General features: G+C 45.3%; 1 protein-coding gene across 1 annotated transcript; it reads right to left on the bottom strand.

Moving 5' to 3' along the window:
• Positions 1-2,613: 2,613 nt before the first annotated feature.
• RRM2 (ribonucleotide reductase regulatory subunit M2) lies at positions 2,614-8,322 on the bottom strand. Its single transcript, XM_050315727.1, has 9 exons — positions 8,032-8,322; positions 7,294-7,425; positions 7,082-7,198; positions 6,431-6,564; positions 5,272-5,366; positions 4,351-4,484; positions 3,849-3,953; positions 3,604-3,717; positions 2,614-3,210 (listed from the first exon to the last, which is right to left on the bottom strand). The coding sequence occupies exons 1-9, from the start codon at positions 8,320-8,322 to the stop codon at positions 3,058-3,060; spliced, it is 1,275 nt and encodes a 424-aa protein (XP_050171684.1). The 3' UTR covers positions 2,614-3,057.
• Between the last annotated feature and the right edge of the window lie 7,883 nt (positions 8,323-16,205).

The following is a 16,205-nucleotide window of genomic DNA, read 5'->3' as shown; positions in this document are numbered from 1 at the left end:
CAATAAGAAAAATAACATGACAAACTATGCTTGAGGTTACTGTTCTCCCATTTTATTCACTGCTATTAAAAGCCATTCAGTTTAGCAGCAATAAGAAAAACACAGGGGATAGGTAGGGATCAGTTCTGCATAAATTTCCCAGACATCAGAGCACTGCATCACCAAATATATCCAGTTTTACTTACGCCTCAGTATTTTTTTCTCTACCAGCCTAATCATTTCCCACTTGTGGCAATTACTGTGGCAGAACCCTTACCAGACAGCCATTCCAATTCACACATAAAAACATCTGCCTTTTCATCACTTCAAATCTCTCCAGGTTCTCCAAACCCCATTCCAAAGGGTCAGTTAAATCTTTATTGAAACTTATTTTGGTATTAGTTTATTTTTTGGAAAGAAATAAAAGACTTATCTCCTCAATGCTTAAGAGGATCAAGTGTCAAAACAACTGGTATCTCAGTCAAATTGGAAACTAATCCATTTCAGTAAACACGTATTTCATCAAGACTTGGACATAATCTGTTCAAGCAATAGCAAGACATTTAAATCCTTGTGAGAATGGAGAACTCAAATAGGTGGGACCAGATGCAAAGCTTTTCTCCAGACTGGACTTGAAAAACTGACTTGCATTATAGCGAGTACTTGTACCAAAACTAAGTAGGCATTTAGACACCAGCAGCACGAGGATAAGATTAATAGCAGCCACAGCAAGTCTTGTTCTCTCGTTGAATCACTTCTATTTCCTGTCTAATCTGTCTCTAATGCATCCACAACAGCAATATCTATTACCCCATAAGAGCAATGCTTGGCTAAAAGGGACATTCCTCCTACCTCGCATTATAAATTTTTACTTGGTCATCACACATCCATTCCAAGCCTTCCTCCTATATTATGTTGAAAATAGTTCCAGTTCCTGTTTCCCAGGATTAGAAGATTAAAGCTTTCTGCCCTAATTGTTTCTGTGTATTGATCCTTGGCACATATTAAGAATCAAACAGGAAGAGATTGCTATAACATCAGTAGACCCTACTCATAGGTCAGAAGCATTTCTACATCACCAAAGGATATAAATTATCAGATTTGAATATAAATTGAATGCTGCTAAATCAGCTGGGTCCAAACTATCTCAGTATTTCATTACTGCCTCATTTGTACTCTAGGCAACGTCCCCTTAACGCCCTGAGTTCTGATGCTTTGTATCACCTAATTTGATCAAAGCTTTTACTGCTAGGGAAGCCAAAAAGCACAAGGTACAATTTGCTCAGAACAAAAGGCTGATATTTAAGCGGAAACAAGCATTAAGTTTCAATGCTTCAAAATAATGTGACTGGCTATCCAATTTAGCACATCCCTATTCCAGTTCCTAATACATTATTCTCAGACCACTGCAATCACTGACCTGTTACCAACACTGCTGCTGCAAGGCCATTATTAGAGAACTGTCTGGTAGTAGTCCTGTATATTCTACTTTGAATTCCAGACTTTATGGCTTGAGATTTAATTATTAAGGGGGGGGGGGCGTTGTTCTCCCTAGGATAGCCTTGGAAGCATGTGCATCCTGCTAGCATCACAGACTTGGGGGAAGAACAGTCACACACCATCACCTTCAGTGCAATCAAAAGCAAAGACCAGCAAGGCAGTTAATTTTATACTGAGGCAGCACCTCTCCAAGAAGCACCACAAATACTGTGCTTTTAAAGAGGGAGCACCTGAGCAGCAAGAAAAGGTCCAGCATCCTTTCCTATGAAGGAAATGGTTTGAGTTTTGTAAAGCTTTTTATTCACATCAACTATGCTTGAGTAAAGAAAGGCAAACTTTCAGAACAGTCCTTGCTGGATGTTAGATTAGATCATGTATAAACTAAGTCTGAACAGCAAGGCAGTAGCCAATTTTAGTCTATCTCACTGTCATCTAAGATCACTGCACATCATTTGCAGGAACTCTAACCTGAGACCACGGGGAGCTCCTTCACAGACCACATACCTTACAGCAGCATACTCACTCTTATTGCTGTGTTTTCTGTGGGAGTATCATATTGTAGTTTTCACTACTGTTTTATATTAAAAAATTGAGTGATGCAGCTTAAATGCTGCCCCTGCCTGAATTAGCTGAATTTACCCTGAAACATCATCTGTTGAAGTGCAGTGTATCTGAAAGTCAGAGCTATGCACAACTTCACTTGACATCTAACAACCACATGACTAAGCAACAATTTCCTGCAGAACTTGCATTTCCTCACAGAATCTGCGATTCAGAAGGAAATCAGCTCACAGCTTTGCCCACTGGAGCACTGAAGCCAGTACAACACTGAATCCAACCACCTCTTCATTACGTGAAATACTGTTCCCAGATAGTAAAGAAGAAATCAAGTCCAGAAGCCAGCTGCATCCCAATTTTCAGTACTCAGAATATTCAACTTAATCCTTTACCTTCCATACCAAGTTTTTTCCTGTTCTTCAATATATTTCAAGATAAATAGTTTGATTCACAGCACCATTTTTCAATTACTTACCCAGAAAGAAGCACAAGTCATGAAAAAAGATTTTTACTTGCATTTTACTATTGTTGAGTATTACAAGACAGTTGTTTATTTTACACATTAAAGTGCCAGGTTTATGTACAAACTATTAAAACAATAGTAAAAAGGTAAACTTAAAACCTGCTAAGAAAGCAGTGAGATCATGTAGTTGCCTCCAGAATTTTCTACAGACTATTCCACAAATTTACAACAGTTCCTTTGTTTATGGTGAGAACAGCAGAAGCCAGAGGTCAGTGCCCACAACTTATCTTGCAGAATGAAGTGCCTGTATCTTTCATGAAATGGAATAGCATGTACTGTAAGATACATCTAAACATTCTACACATTAACACCATTGGCAAAGTCTAAAAGAGATTTTACTGTTGGAGCTACACCAGCCTCCTAAAATATACCAATATCACCATACTTTACAAGAGTGGGATTTTAGTACAGAAATCAAGTCACACTGTGACCCAATATATAGAATGTTTCCCTGTAAACAGTGTTATGTACATTAATGCTTATGGTCCAAGTTCAATTTAAAATTCTGCATCCAGGGTGAAAGAGTTGTCTGTGGGCTTCGACATGACTCCCATCCTCTGATATTCACCTACTCGCTTCTCAAAGAAATTGGTCTTGCCTTCCAAAGAAATGTTTTCCATGAAGTCAAAAGGATTCTCTGCTTTGTATATCTGAAATACACAGGCAATTCTATAGTCACTGCTAATGTTCACATCTTGAGTATGCAAGAGCACTACAGACCAGCTGGAAGGAGTCTAATGGCAGCATCGACGGGCTCACTATGTAGTGAACAAAAATCTCTGCCCCAAGCCTTCTCTACCATATTTGTTCCTGTCTTTTAGCTGCAGCTGACAGAAGCACAGCTATTCATAACACTTCTTCCATTAGCACCCTTTTGCTCTTCCTTCTGTGGGTCTCCACACAGGACCTAGCAGCAGGACTGCTCAGTGATTTTAGAAGTTAAACCAATATTGCTGCAGCCAATTTGGATTTCTGAAGGAAATTAAACTTAATAGTAGCTTTTCTCCAAGAAATATTCTGTGTATTATGTATTAGAACATTACCTTGTTAAATCCCAGTTCCAGCATCAGCCGGTCTGCCACAAACTCTATGTACTGTTTCATTAAAGTGCAGTTCATGCCGATCAGCTTCACAGGCAGTGCCTCTGTCAAGAACTCCTGCAGATAACAAGCATTTCACGTACAGCAACTGGCATGCACTTGGTGCTAGCCAAGTTAATTTTATGCCCAACAGCTCTCCAGCTTTGTTTAATTGCAATCAAGTCCCTAAACAAGGGGCAGACAATTACCTGCTCTATGAGAACAGCATTCATGATGATTTCCCTTACTCTCTCCTCTGATGGTTTGTGTATCAGGTGCTTGAACATGAGGCAGGCAAAATCACAGTGCAAACCCTGGAAGGAATTTTCAGAAAATTATTTCAGGAACACAAATCTAAAAGAGCACAGAGTAAGTGGCATCACCTTGGCCCTTGCCACATTATTTAGTGTTCCCTACAGACAACTTTTTGCCTCACCAGAAGGCATCACACGAGCAAGTTCAGCCATTATGAGCTGCACCTGCTCCAAATGGTGAGGTGCAACCACTGCAAGAGTTGGTGAGAACCCTTAAACTACTTTAGAGGAAGTAAAATGTCAAGCTCATTCATTCCCTGCTGCAAGATCCACAATGACACGTTTGCACACTTTAGTGAGCCTTACTGCCTGTTTCTAAATATACTCCAATTGAGTATCATTCCTTTGAGCTACTGTGGCACATTACCATCTTAAACTGCTAGAATTTGACTCATACCTCGTCTCTACTGATGAGTTCATTAGAAAAAGTGAGTCCAGGCATTAATCCTCTTTTCTTCAGCCAAAAAATTGATGCAAACGAGCCAGAAAAGAAGATTCCTTCCACGGCTGCAAAGGCTACTACACGTTCTCCTGTTAAGAGAAGATTGATAGTAATATTTACTCACACAGGAAACTTAGCACAATTAATAAATAACCAGAAGTTGCAAATAGATTGGTGAACTGCATCCTGCAAGGCGAATGAAGTTGCTTCTGCTTAAGTGAGCTATGGCCTGTCCTAAAAACTATTACAGCAAGGATTTCTAGTCATTAAACAAAACAAATAGTAGTGGAAGCAAGAACTAAATGGACTGGCTACTAAGTAGCTGAAGCCAAGGCTCCTTCCCCCTGGGTTAACCATCAATATTGCCCTTTTTCAGACAGCTCACTGGAAAAGCAGTCATTTTGGCAGCTGATTTAAGCCAGTGTCTGCTCATCTTTGATTAAGTAAGGAACTTCGGCCATGAAGAATGCTTTAATGCTAGTGAAATAATGATCTGTACCATCTCATCTCACCTTTAAAGACAGCAGCAATTAGCAAGGCTGAGGAGCTACAGCCTCCAACCAGACATGTTTCCTGGCTATAGATGGCCAGTGCAGCTCCAGGCACGTGACAGCAATTAACAACTTGACCATCTAGTCAGGTATACAACGATTGCCACACGACCTTATTATTCACAATGACAGTAATTTAACAAAAATTCCTGTCAGTAGCTTGTTTGAAGATGAAATACAATTTTACCACCAGCCTATACTGGAGAGCATGGACTTTCCCTGTGACAACAATAATCCATCCCTGTGAATTGTGAAGTCTGGAGAAATGGTGGTTCCTCCACCTTTAGGGAAGGAATTTCACTTTGCTTCCAAAAGATGAACTCACCATATGTTGCTTTCTTGTCCCCAATCCAGCACATGGCCCAGTCAGCCTTCTTTTTAACACATGGTAATGTTTCAATAGCATTAAAAAGAAACTCCCTGAAAAAAATAAAACTCATTAGGATGGACATAGGCACATCAGCATGCACTGCCATAAACAGTCTCATCACTCAAACATGCTCTGCACCTTCATCCTTCTCCAGCCCATCTTACTTGGCACAAATCTAGCTTTATTTGATCAATTAACTACCTTTTCTTCACCTACCCATCACATTAAAATCAGTTCACATGAATTCTCGTGACCATATCAAGGGGAGAACTGTTTTACAAAGTGCTGCACTTGAAGGAAGCTTTCAAAAACTACAAATCAACCAGGCTTCACTTTCCAGTGCCAAGGCAGCAGGCCTCTCATGCAAGCAATTCTTGCTGGAACTTAGCATCTTAAGAGTAGAAATTACATGGCCAGATTTCCAAGTAGTAGCAATATATATAAACTGCAAATAGCACTGCAATATCACATGACATTTCACTCAACAGGGTATTGGTTTGACAACACAAGAACAGCTCAGTCTGGACTGCTCCAAATTGTTAGTTTAAAGACATCGTTCTTTAACTGAGTCATCTCATTATGAAAATTTTACAATATCATCTTACTTTTAATCAAGACCAAAGGCCACTCTTCAGCAAATGCAACATTCCTTTCTTCCCCCAAGCAAAATAGTGTGGTAAGGGTAGCACATGCTGTTTAAACGCTTAGCTGTTCAATAAATGCACTGGGTTTGAGAAATAATATTTTAATAGAAGGGATAGTGTTCTCAGAGAAACTTTCCTACATAGTTTCCTACTAGGTGCAGGGGTCCTCCACATGAGCACTTGCTGTAGTTTAACATACTCCCCTTATTTGAACACTCCACTTTTTACATAGTTTCATTCCTACATTTCAGTATTGAGTGGTTTCAGTTTTGCTCTTAGCTAAGCATGTTCTTGCACTTCAGATTAAAAAGATATGCTGAAGTAAAACTGCTCTTAAGCAGCAGTGGTATTTTATATAAGTCTAGTTTACACCCTAAAATTAGCCTGAAAGTCAGAGAACAACTGATATGCAGCATTTAAATATGAATATTTAGCAGGTTTTGAACTTTTCATCATCAAGCAATACAAACCTCTCTCTAGAATCCTTAATGTAGGTGTCAATAAGAAGACTGTACATTTCTGAATGTATATTTTCCATGGCAATCTGGAAGCCATAGAAACAACGAGCTTCTGTGATTTGTACTTCTTGACTGAACCGCTCCACCTAGAGGAAATAAATGAGTGTTTGCATAAGTGTTTATAAACTGCAGGTTAGAGGCATTGATGCTGTGTAGACCAGTTCTTGGTCAGCTCACAAAATCTTCAGATTAATTCCAGACATGTGGATCATTAACAGTAATATGCAGGGCAGTAACCCTTCACAGCTTCAAGTCATGAGGCATTCTTTGTTCCCAAGAAAAATAGAAAAATTTCTTTGTTTTACTTATCCCCTACGAGGGAGAAGAGCACTGATAGGGTGGAAGCAGAACAAGGGCTCTGAACCAGGCAGGCGTTACTGTAAGGCAGCACTCAGGGCCCTACGGGGAGTAGACAAACTTGTGGATTACAAAACTAACCCCAACTTGCTAATTAACATAGGACAGCACTATATGTCATAATGCAGTAACACTCCCATGATCAAGCACACGACCTGGGATCACCCACAGCAAGTGTTGAACATGGAGTTATCTGGTTATCTTCCCAAAGTGGTATTCCTGTCTGGACTATTTCTGCACACTCACCAAGTTCTCATTGACAATGCCATCGCTGGCAGCAAAGAAGGCGAGGACATGAGAAATGAAGTACTTCTCCTCTGGCTTCAGGGACTCCCAGTGCTGGATGTCTTTGGAAAGGTCCACCTAGGACATTGCCAGAAGGTAAGAAGCGGTGCCCCAGGCAGGAGGCCGGACCCGAGTGCCGGCGCTGCCCCACGCACCGCCCGCCCCTCCCTCACCTCCTCCGCCGTCCAGAAGGAGGCCTCGGCCTTCTTGTACATCTGCCAGATGTCGTGGTACTGGATGGGGAAGATGACGAACCGGCGGGGGTTCTCCCGCAGCAGCGGCTCCTCCTCCGCGCCCCGCGGCACCTGGAGCAGCGGGAGAGCGGCTCCGGCTCGGCTCCGGCCTGCGGGGGGGCTGGGGCGGAGCCGGGCTGGGGAGGGAAACTGAGGGGGGAGCTCCTGAGGAGACCCCCGTGAGGGAGCGGGAAAAGGGGGGGAAGGGACCCCCGTGAGGGAGAGGGAAAGAGGGGGGGGGAAGGGACCCCCGTGAGGAGAGGGAAAGAGGGGAAGGGATCCCCGAGGGGAGGGGGGGAAGAGACTCCCGTGAGGAAGAGGGAAAGGGGGGGGGGGGGGAAAAGACCCCGGGAGCGGGAGGAAAAGGGGGGGGATGACCCCCGTGAGGGAGAGGGAAAGGAGAGCGCAGCCCCCTGTGGGGACAGAACCTGAGATTAGCTCAGTTGGTTAGATCGTGGTGCTGATAGCACCGAGGTTGTGAGGTCGATCCCCGTATTAATTTTAGGAGCTAGATTTGATGATCCTTGTTCTGATGATCCTCAGAACATTCGATGCAATTTCTGACATCTCCGAGAAAGGAGAAACCACCGACTGTGAGAGCGGAGCGGGGTTTGCAGGAGCCCCCGGGGAAGGGGAGAAGGGCGGGCACGGCGCCGTGCCCGGGCGTTATGCACTCACCGAGTTCCCGTCGTTCTCCTGGAAGATCTTGCGGGCCGTCTTGCTGGCCAGGACGCGGGCGCTGCTGAGCGAGGGGGGCTGCAGGGAGAGAGGGGCAGGCTGAGCGGGCTGCCGCGCTACCGAGCAGGGACAGCGGAAGGGCGGGCGGGCTCTCACCGTGTTCTCCTTGTCGCTCAGCGCCAGGCCCTTCATGGGCGACAGGCTCTTCATAGGAGACTGGCCCTTCTTGGGCGACAGCCGGGGCTGGGGCTGGTCGTGGCGGGCGGCGAGCGGGGCGCGGGCAGACAGCATGGCTGAGGATGCGGGTAAAGCAGCGGCGGCAGCGGTGGGAATGAGCGGCAGGAAGGGAAGAGCCCGCGCCGCCCCTTTATATTCGCTTCGAACTTGGCGCCAGAACGGCCAGCTGACCAATCACAGCCCTCGCAACGCCCACCGCCGCCCGCCCCCGTTCTCCCATTGGCTGGAAAGCCGGGCGAGGCCCCGCCCCCTATTGTGGCAGCCGTGGCGGGAGGAAGAGACCCGCCCTTCGCTTTGGCGCCAGCGGCGCGCGGAAAAGGCGGGAGAGAGCGAGAGGAGGCCCCGCCCCCGGCCCCGCCCCCCCTTCCCGCGCTTGGGAGGAGGGGTGCGGGTGTAGAAACTGCGTCTCGCGGCTTTTTGGGAATGATTCGGGGGCGTTGGCAAAATCCAGAACTCGTTTCCGGATACGGAAACAGCAATAACCCGGGTTTGGGATGCAGATCTTGGAAATACCACGTTGTCCTTGTCTCTGCCTTGTTCTCCCCTTCTCCCTGGTCCCTCCTACCTAACTATTCATACTCACTTTCAACACTGATCCCTGCATTTGGATACACGCTAATGGCACAGTCCTACATTTGGAGGTAGAAATTGGCTTCCTGGAGAAACTGACTCCGTATGCCACCTGGTTCCACGTTTTAAATAAATAGCACAGGAAAGGGAAAACACAGGTATGAAGAGATGAATATTCATAATCTTTTAAAAGTCAGCATTTATTTTATATTAAGTTACCTTTTTTGCACAACATAGTTTTCCTCATCCAACTCCACAAAGGATCTGTTTCTGTCAACTAAAATGTTTTTCCTGAAGCGATTTTAATGAAACCAGGAGCTCCATGACTTGGAGACTCTTCTGTTATGTGGGGTGTACAGTGGCCTTGAATGAGTCCGAGTGGTCACTGTCACCTGATCACGTTACGTGTCCCAGCTTTGCACTGTGCTTGGCTGGAGGAGAGTCAGGAGCAGGAGAGCAGCAGAACTATATAATGGTACTGTGTTAAATTTACTGCTGTAATGAGTGGATTTGGAAGAAAAACAAGAATACTCCCCTCCACCATCACCTCTGATGCTGTAAATTCAAATTGATTATTCATTTCAGCAGATCAGCCTCAAGGTAACAAATTTGGCTCTAAGCTCTCCTCTGTGACTTATCAGAATGGACAACGTTTCTGAGAGATTAGACTTATGACATTCATTGGTTCTATTTAGGACCTTGAACTAGTGCAGGCCCCCACCCAGGACGTGTTTTGTGGGACCTTCCGTGCTAAATATACAACCCCATATAGACATCTGCATCTCTGGAGAGTGAGCACCACAAAACCCTCCTAGGAGGCAGCCTGAACAGGCACAGACAAATTCCTGCTCTGTCCCAGGAAGCAGGTGCCAGGAGCAGGAGCACCAGGCAGCTCCCAAACAGCTCACCAGTGTCCACGTAACACTCTCTTATCTCATGCCACCTCTACAGCTGCTAGGAGAGTTGCCAAAGAGATGCAGCAGCACCCTCCCCACCCCAGCCAAACTCATTTACCTTCCCACCCCAATAAAGGACCCCAGAGCCACCACCCTGGGCTGTGGCCATGGGCTGTCACATTGTAAGAGCTGTGCTATCTCTGTGGTTCAGCTGCTGTTCCCAGAGGCCCAGGGCAGGGGATCAAAGCCCTGCCCCGGGGACAATGGCTGTGCAAGGAGAGAAACACATGGAGAGGGCCTGTGAGGAACCATTTTCTGACTCTATGCTGCTGGTATTTGGAAATGAGTGCCCAAACTGAATTTTCTTATTACAGCAGTTTAATTCAATTGCATTTGTTCCTCCTTCATGTGCATCCTCCTCCACAATGCAACTGCCTTTTGGGACCAGCATTTTCAAGGTGACTTCTTTGCCAGAGCTGGGTTCAAGGCAGTAGCTGCTGCTGCCCTGCTTTGAAGTGCTCAGCATCTCATGGGGGCTGTCAGCTAGCTTGTGCCCTCTCTTTGGTTGTATGAAAGGATGCTCTGCCCTTATGACTTCTGGCCACTACTTCTGAGTACTGTGTGTATTAAAAAAAAAAACAAAAAAACAGCCCCAAACTTGAGTTAGTTTCTCGCCTTCTTTGTTCACAGGAATTCAGACACTCAGAAGGGTGGAAGTAAGAGCAGCCCTGGGCAGTTGGGTGAGGTGGGTGTGGGGTGTTGTATAATCGTACTGTTTACACCTCTCTCTCCAGGCTTCCCACCCTCACGTCCCAGCACCCACCTCTACCCAGGCCCTGACATGTCTCATCAGCTGCAGATGGAGCTCAGCAACATCCTCTGTCCCAGGTAGTGCTGTTGTGGTACAACAACCTCAGTGCCAGCACGGCAAAGCCCCTTCCCACGAGGCACAGCTCACATTCCCAGATCTCCTGTCCCCATCACACCTCTGCTTCATCCTGGTGGTATTGTCTTGGCTCTCAGCTGACCAACGTGCTGGCCTTGGGTAACAGTCAGGGCAGTGTTGTCCTTGCTCAGAGGGCTGATTTTCTTCCATTTTAATACAGATTGTCTATAGGACAAATAGACAATGATTACAGGTTGCTGACTGCCTCCCACCACTGCAGCAACTGGTCTGATGAAAGTCAGTGAGGATAACTGACTCATCACTAGCTGACTCAGTGTTTGCTGGTGCAAAAAATCCCCTGATTTGAAGAAGGTGATTTGATTGTATGGTCTCATCCAGCCACATTCATCCATACCAAGTCCTGAAATCCTCACCCACTGCTCAGACAGGGTTGATATTTGCATCATGCTGAAGGGTCCCTGCTTAAGCCTGAGTTCCACGTGCAGCCAAAAGAAATCTAAATACTCTAAATATAAGCTGAGACCGGGTAGGTGAGCAGGAGGAGGCTGTCAGCCAATACCTCCGAGATGGTAAACAGTGGTCTCAACAATCTACACTTTCTCCAACAGGTTTGGAGGTAGGCCTCAGCATTTCCTTGCATGCTCACCCAGCTGTGCTGAGGAGAAGGATGCTCTGCATCCCAGAACTTAGACCAAAACTCAACAATTTGAAAAATTTGCCCAGATATCTTCCCTCCCTCTTTAGAGGTGGTTGACCTTCACTTACTGCAAGATTTATAATTGTGCAAAAACTGAGCTGCAGGTACCTGTTGAGCCAAGGTACTTTAACAGGCTGTTTCACTGAGAAATCTAGAGCAGAACAAACCAAGTATTTATTAGCATGATTCTGGCAGGATATCACATTTCCTGATGCAGCCCATTAATTTGCAGGTCTGAGAGCACCATCATTAGTCACCTGCTTACCTGACGATCAGCCTCTTTGGAGTGGCTATTGGAAAGCAAAGCCCTCACATGGTTGGCATCCCCACTGTCTTTAATTTTTTAAAACTGCATTTCTTGCCTATTCAAAGTCCTTACCCAATATCTAAAACTCTCAGGACAAAATCAGCAGGTAATATATGACCACATGGGGTTGTAATGGTGAAACTTAACATGTTTCTTTGTTGTTCATGAAACTGGATAGAGTGCTGCAGACACAGGCCCACAAATGCCAGGTGGATGATCCAGCATTCAAAGACGCTCAAGAACTGGAAAAATGAAGCTTTTCAATCAGCTGCACTTGCTGGTCATCAGCAGTCAGTAATACAGAAGAGCACCACTGATTTTGGTAATTTCCTCAGGATCTATGAGCACATTGTGGAGCTAGAATAGCAATTTCCAACAATGCATTCATACCTGGGCTCAAGAAGGTTGTCACTCTTTCTTGCTGCTGGAACCACCTTGTTTCCTGCAGCAGAAGGCAATGGCTCCACCGTTTACTTGCCTCAAGCAAGTCCTGTGCTCTGGTTCTGGAGGCTGTGGTTGATCTCTTGCCACATATGGACAATTATATGTCATTCCAGCTCTAGCAACCTGTCAGTCACCACAGAACAGTGGAGTTTCCTGGGGATTACATTCCCCAGCACTTACTCATTCAAAACTACCTGTTCAAGGCTGCAGACCCAGATCCTTCATTTCTGGGCAGGCCTGTTGTTTATGTGAAGCAAAGCTCTTACATATCAGCATTTCTGGAGCATCTCCTCATTGCTACAGCAGACACACAGCAGTTTGAGCTGCCCTTTCCCTCTTGGTCCAGAAAACAACCTTGCCATCTTAGCAAAGCAGCCATGGGACCCCTGTACTTCTGAATGGTTCCAAAGAAAACCACCCTCCAACTATGAAAGACAATAATTGACGAGACACAGGCAGGACTGCAAATCATTTTTCTTAACTAGGGCAGCAGCAGGCAGTTTGGTTATCACTCAGACCTCACTCATCTGCAGGGAAGTCCTATGTGTCCTCCATCCCTTCTCTATCTGTGCTCAATGACCTTTTCTTCCCCAGCAGAGATTTTTTTTACCCTCTGGAAAATGCAGATTATCTTCAGCCAAGTGGACGCCTTCTGCCACCAGACTTCCTGGGGTACCCTGGCATTCCTACCCCAGGAAATCACCCATTTAAGATTGGCATGAAAGGACTGAGAAAGGATCCTGCCTCCCACCTTTGGGACAGTACAACATTTTGGCCCCTTTCTGCTCCAGATGCCCATAACATCTACACTCATCCAGCAGGGCAGAGAAAACAGGGAGACTTATCATTGCACATTTTTCTGGTGGCATCTGCCAGACACTTCCCCGCAGGTTCAGTTTTTGTCAGGGTTCAATTACAATTAAGCCAAAGAAGGAACTGGGAAAAGCAGGCTCCTTCCATGCCCTGTCCTGTTGCTCTGCCAGGGCAGGTTTCACTGTGGGATCTAGCAGTGATCCTGTGGTGACAGGACACGGTGCAAGGGACTGTTTACCAGGTCAGCCCCTGTGCACAAACAGGCAGCAGTACAAAAGATCCCAAATACATTCAAGACAGTGAAAGATGAGTTAGAAATATACCTACATATGAAGGAAGTAATTAACCCTAGGAACTTTAATGGAAATTAGAAAAATATAGAGAGGTAAGTGTCGGCAGCACTCAGGGGACCATGAAAACACAGAAAAGTGGGCTTGTGCTGAACCTGTATTCAAAGGTGAATAAATTGATGCAGGTCTGATATTGAATGGTATAGAGGTCTACATGGGAATGTAAGTGACAAAAAAAGATTGGCATCCATTATCCTTTTGGCAGTACAGTCAGCTGGTAAAAAAAATCCCTTGCTTTGTAAGGGCACATTTGATTCACTGCTTTGTGACATTGTGAGGATTAAAACTGGTTAACTGATAGATTTTAGAAAGTCACTGTAGGGGCATATCATTACCAGCTCAGTGTCCTGAGGTGTCTGCAAAGTTCTCACATGGTAGATGTGGTGGGTGGTAAATAATGAGTGTAAAAGTGGCCTGTCTCACCATGTCCTTGGTATTAATGAGCCTAAATGCAGGATCATGCGCTATGGAAGAAAACTGAAGATCACATTTATGAAATGCTGGACTGGCCCTGCAGAGAGGGTCTCCTGGGTGATGATTCATCAGCTCCATCAGGAGCCTCCCAGGCTAATCCACGGTTAAGGGAGCACACCAGGTCCTCTGCTCCATCAGCAGAGGGATCACAACTGGAAGCATGATTGCTTCCCTCTTACATCCTTTGGGAGAGCATCCATGGGGCAGCCCCAGGGGGCTGAGCTCAAGATCCAGACACCCAAATGTAGGTAGGTGGGGTGTGTAGACACTGAGACATTCTGAAGCATCCTGCCTGACCTTGATGATCCCCAAAGGCCTTTCACACCTCCTGGGCCACTCCTGCCAGCCTCACATCTATGCCCCCTGAAGTCTCTCAAGTGACACCAATATCCATATTTAGGCAACTGAGTCAAGTCATCTGATATGAGGTGTCTGGATGTCCAGATATGTTGTTGTTATCCCAAACCAAACCCACTCACTGTGCCCAGTCCTAACAACAAAGGGTGGAGAGGGTGTTGAAGATGTGGGAGCAGTTCAGAAGACAGCTCCAGGGCAGACCAGAGGCTGACAAGCCTGCCCTGGAGCAAGAAGCTGGAGCAAGCTGTCCTATTCACTGCTACTGAGAGAAAGCTGGGGAGCAGCCAGGTAACCACCCTGATCAAGCACTGCTGTAATCAGCCAGTGGGAAAAAAGGGAATAAGATGTTACAGCTCTGAGCAGTCATCAGAGCATGGGTTTCAGAAAGAAAATATTTCTTACCAATGGTAATTATGCACTGAACCAGCTTTCCTGAACACACAGTAGATTCCTCAATTCCCAGCTGTGATTTCAAGACTTCACGTGACAGTTATTCAGGCATATTATGTTTTCCTCAGCAGTTACTGGCAAGTTTCACTGACCATAAAGGGATTATGATAGATAATTTTATTAGTCCTTTTTCTGACATCCATCAAGATGCTCTTTCATTGCACAGTAAGCTCAAGGGCATGCCAGGAACCTGGTCCCCCCAGCTATGCCTGTTGGCACACATAAGCAAAGAAAGGAGGAAAAAAATCTTCAAGATAAAGCTTTAACACTGAAAACATCAATAAATTAATCACTGATATTTTGTTACAGCAAAACACTCTGGTCTCATGCAACTCCATCAGAAAAAAAATATTAAAACAGGAGACAACCCTTACCAACAGAGCCTCCACACGTATTGCCACATCTCCCTCTTGGGGGTTCAGTGACCTCTAGCATTTTCAGTGAAGCTGAGACACAAATCATTCCTTTAAAGGATACAGCATTTTCTATACTCCCTTCCTTCTAAAACCATTAAACAGATCCACTCTCCTCCTTTCCCACACCAGCCCCTGGGGAAGAAGAGGGATTATTTTGTTTTATTAACAGATATGTTTCTGCAGCCGAATTACTACTGGTGTTTCCTTCTTAGCAGAAACTGGGAAAGCTTCCAGTTTGTAAGCATCCTAGATCAATCACAGATGGATAGAGCAAGGCATTATATGACCACACTTTGCCTACACTGCATTGCAGAATTGCAATTCCTCTATGATTTTCTGCAATAGTTGCCTTCCCTGTGGCTGTCCCCATCTCTTTTTTATCTTTTTCTGTTATTTTTTAGTGTTAGTTTTAAGTTCCCTTTTCTCCAGTGCTGCCACATGAATTTCTCAGTACAAGAAAATTTGCATACTCTTTTCCCTGGGATCCTGCTTCCTCACCACCTTGGCCCTGAGGCTCATGTCTGAGGGGGTCCTGCTGAATACCAGGCTTCCTCAGCCGCTTCCATACTCATTTTCCACAATCGCCTCAAATCCAGGCAGAAGATCCACACTGTTTGGACTTTGTAAGCCAGTCCAATAAAGCCATAATAATTCTTGGAAATCTCTGGGCACTGATTGAAGGGAGAGCAAGACTTCACATCGATTAGCAGACTGGACATGCACAAGGTAGGGAGCAGGAGCAGAAGAGATCAGAGCTCCTTTCCTTCTTCCTGAAATTCAAGTCCCCTCTTGCCTTCTTTTTTAGAAATAATATTAAAATGCCCCAATCTCCTGCCAGTAGCTGCCCTGGCCATGAGTACACGTTCCTCCTATCTTGTACTGTCAATTATGAAAACACTTTGCAAAGGAAATTCCAGAGATGGAGATAAGGACTGGGTTAAATTCACACCCTCCCACACTCAGGTTTCCATTCTCCTTATCACTTCCTTCTCTTTCCCCAGCTGATGGGCCAAAGGTGTGCAAGCTGGAGCCTTGCTAGCCAAGCCAGCCACACCACCTGCAAACAGGCATTACATGGCTGCTTCCTGGCAGCTCTTACCTCCGCTCTGAAATGACAGAATACTGATATTTAGTAAAACATGGTCGTTTGAAGTTTCTCAACTGGCTGCTTCATAGGCAACATAATGTTCAACTGCTGAGGGAGAAGAAAATATTTCAGACCACAGTAAGACACCAAACAGAAGTCTCTGCTTTTT

Source organism: Myiozetetes cayanensis, unplaced genomic scaffold (assembly GCF_022539395.1).
Source record: "Myiozetetes cayanensis isolate MyiCay16 unplaced genomic scaffold, myiCay2020 scf2-11, whole genome shotgun sequence".
Classification (NCBI taxonomy): domain Eukaryota; kingdom Metazoa; phylum Chordata; class Aves; order Passeriformes; family Tyrannidae; genus Myiozetetes; species Myiozetetes cayanensis.
Note: the sequence above shows the minus strand (reverse complement) of the source record. Positions and strands in the feature narration are given on the sequence as shown.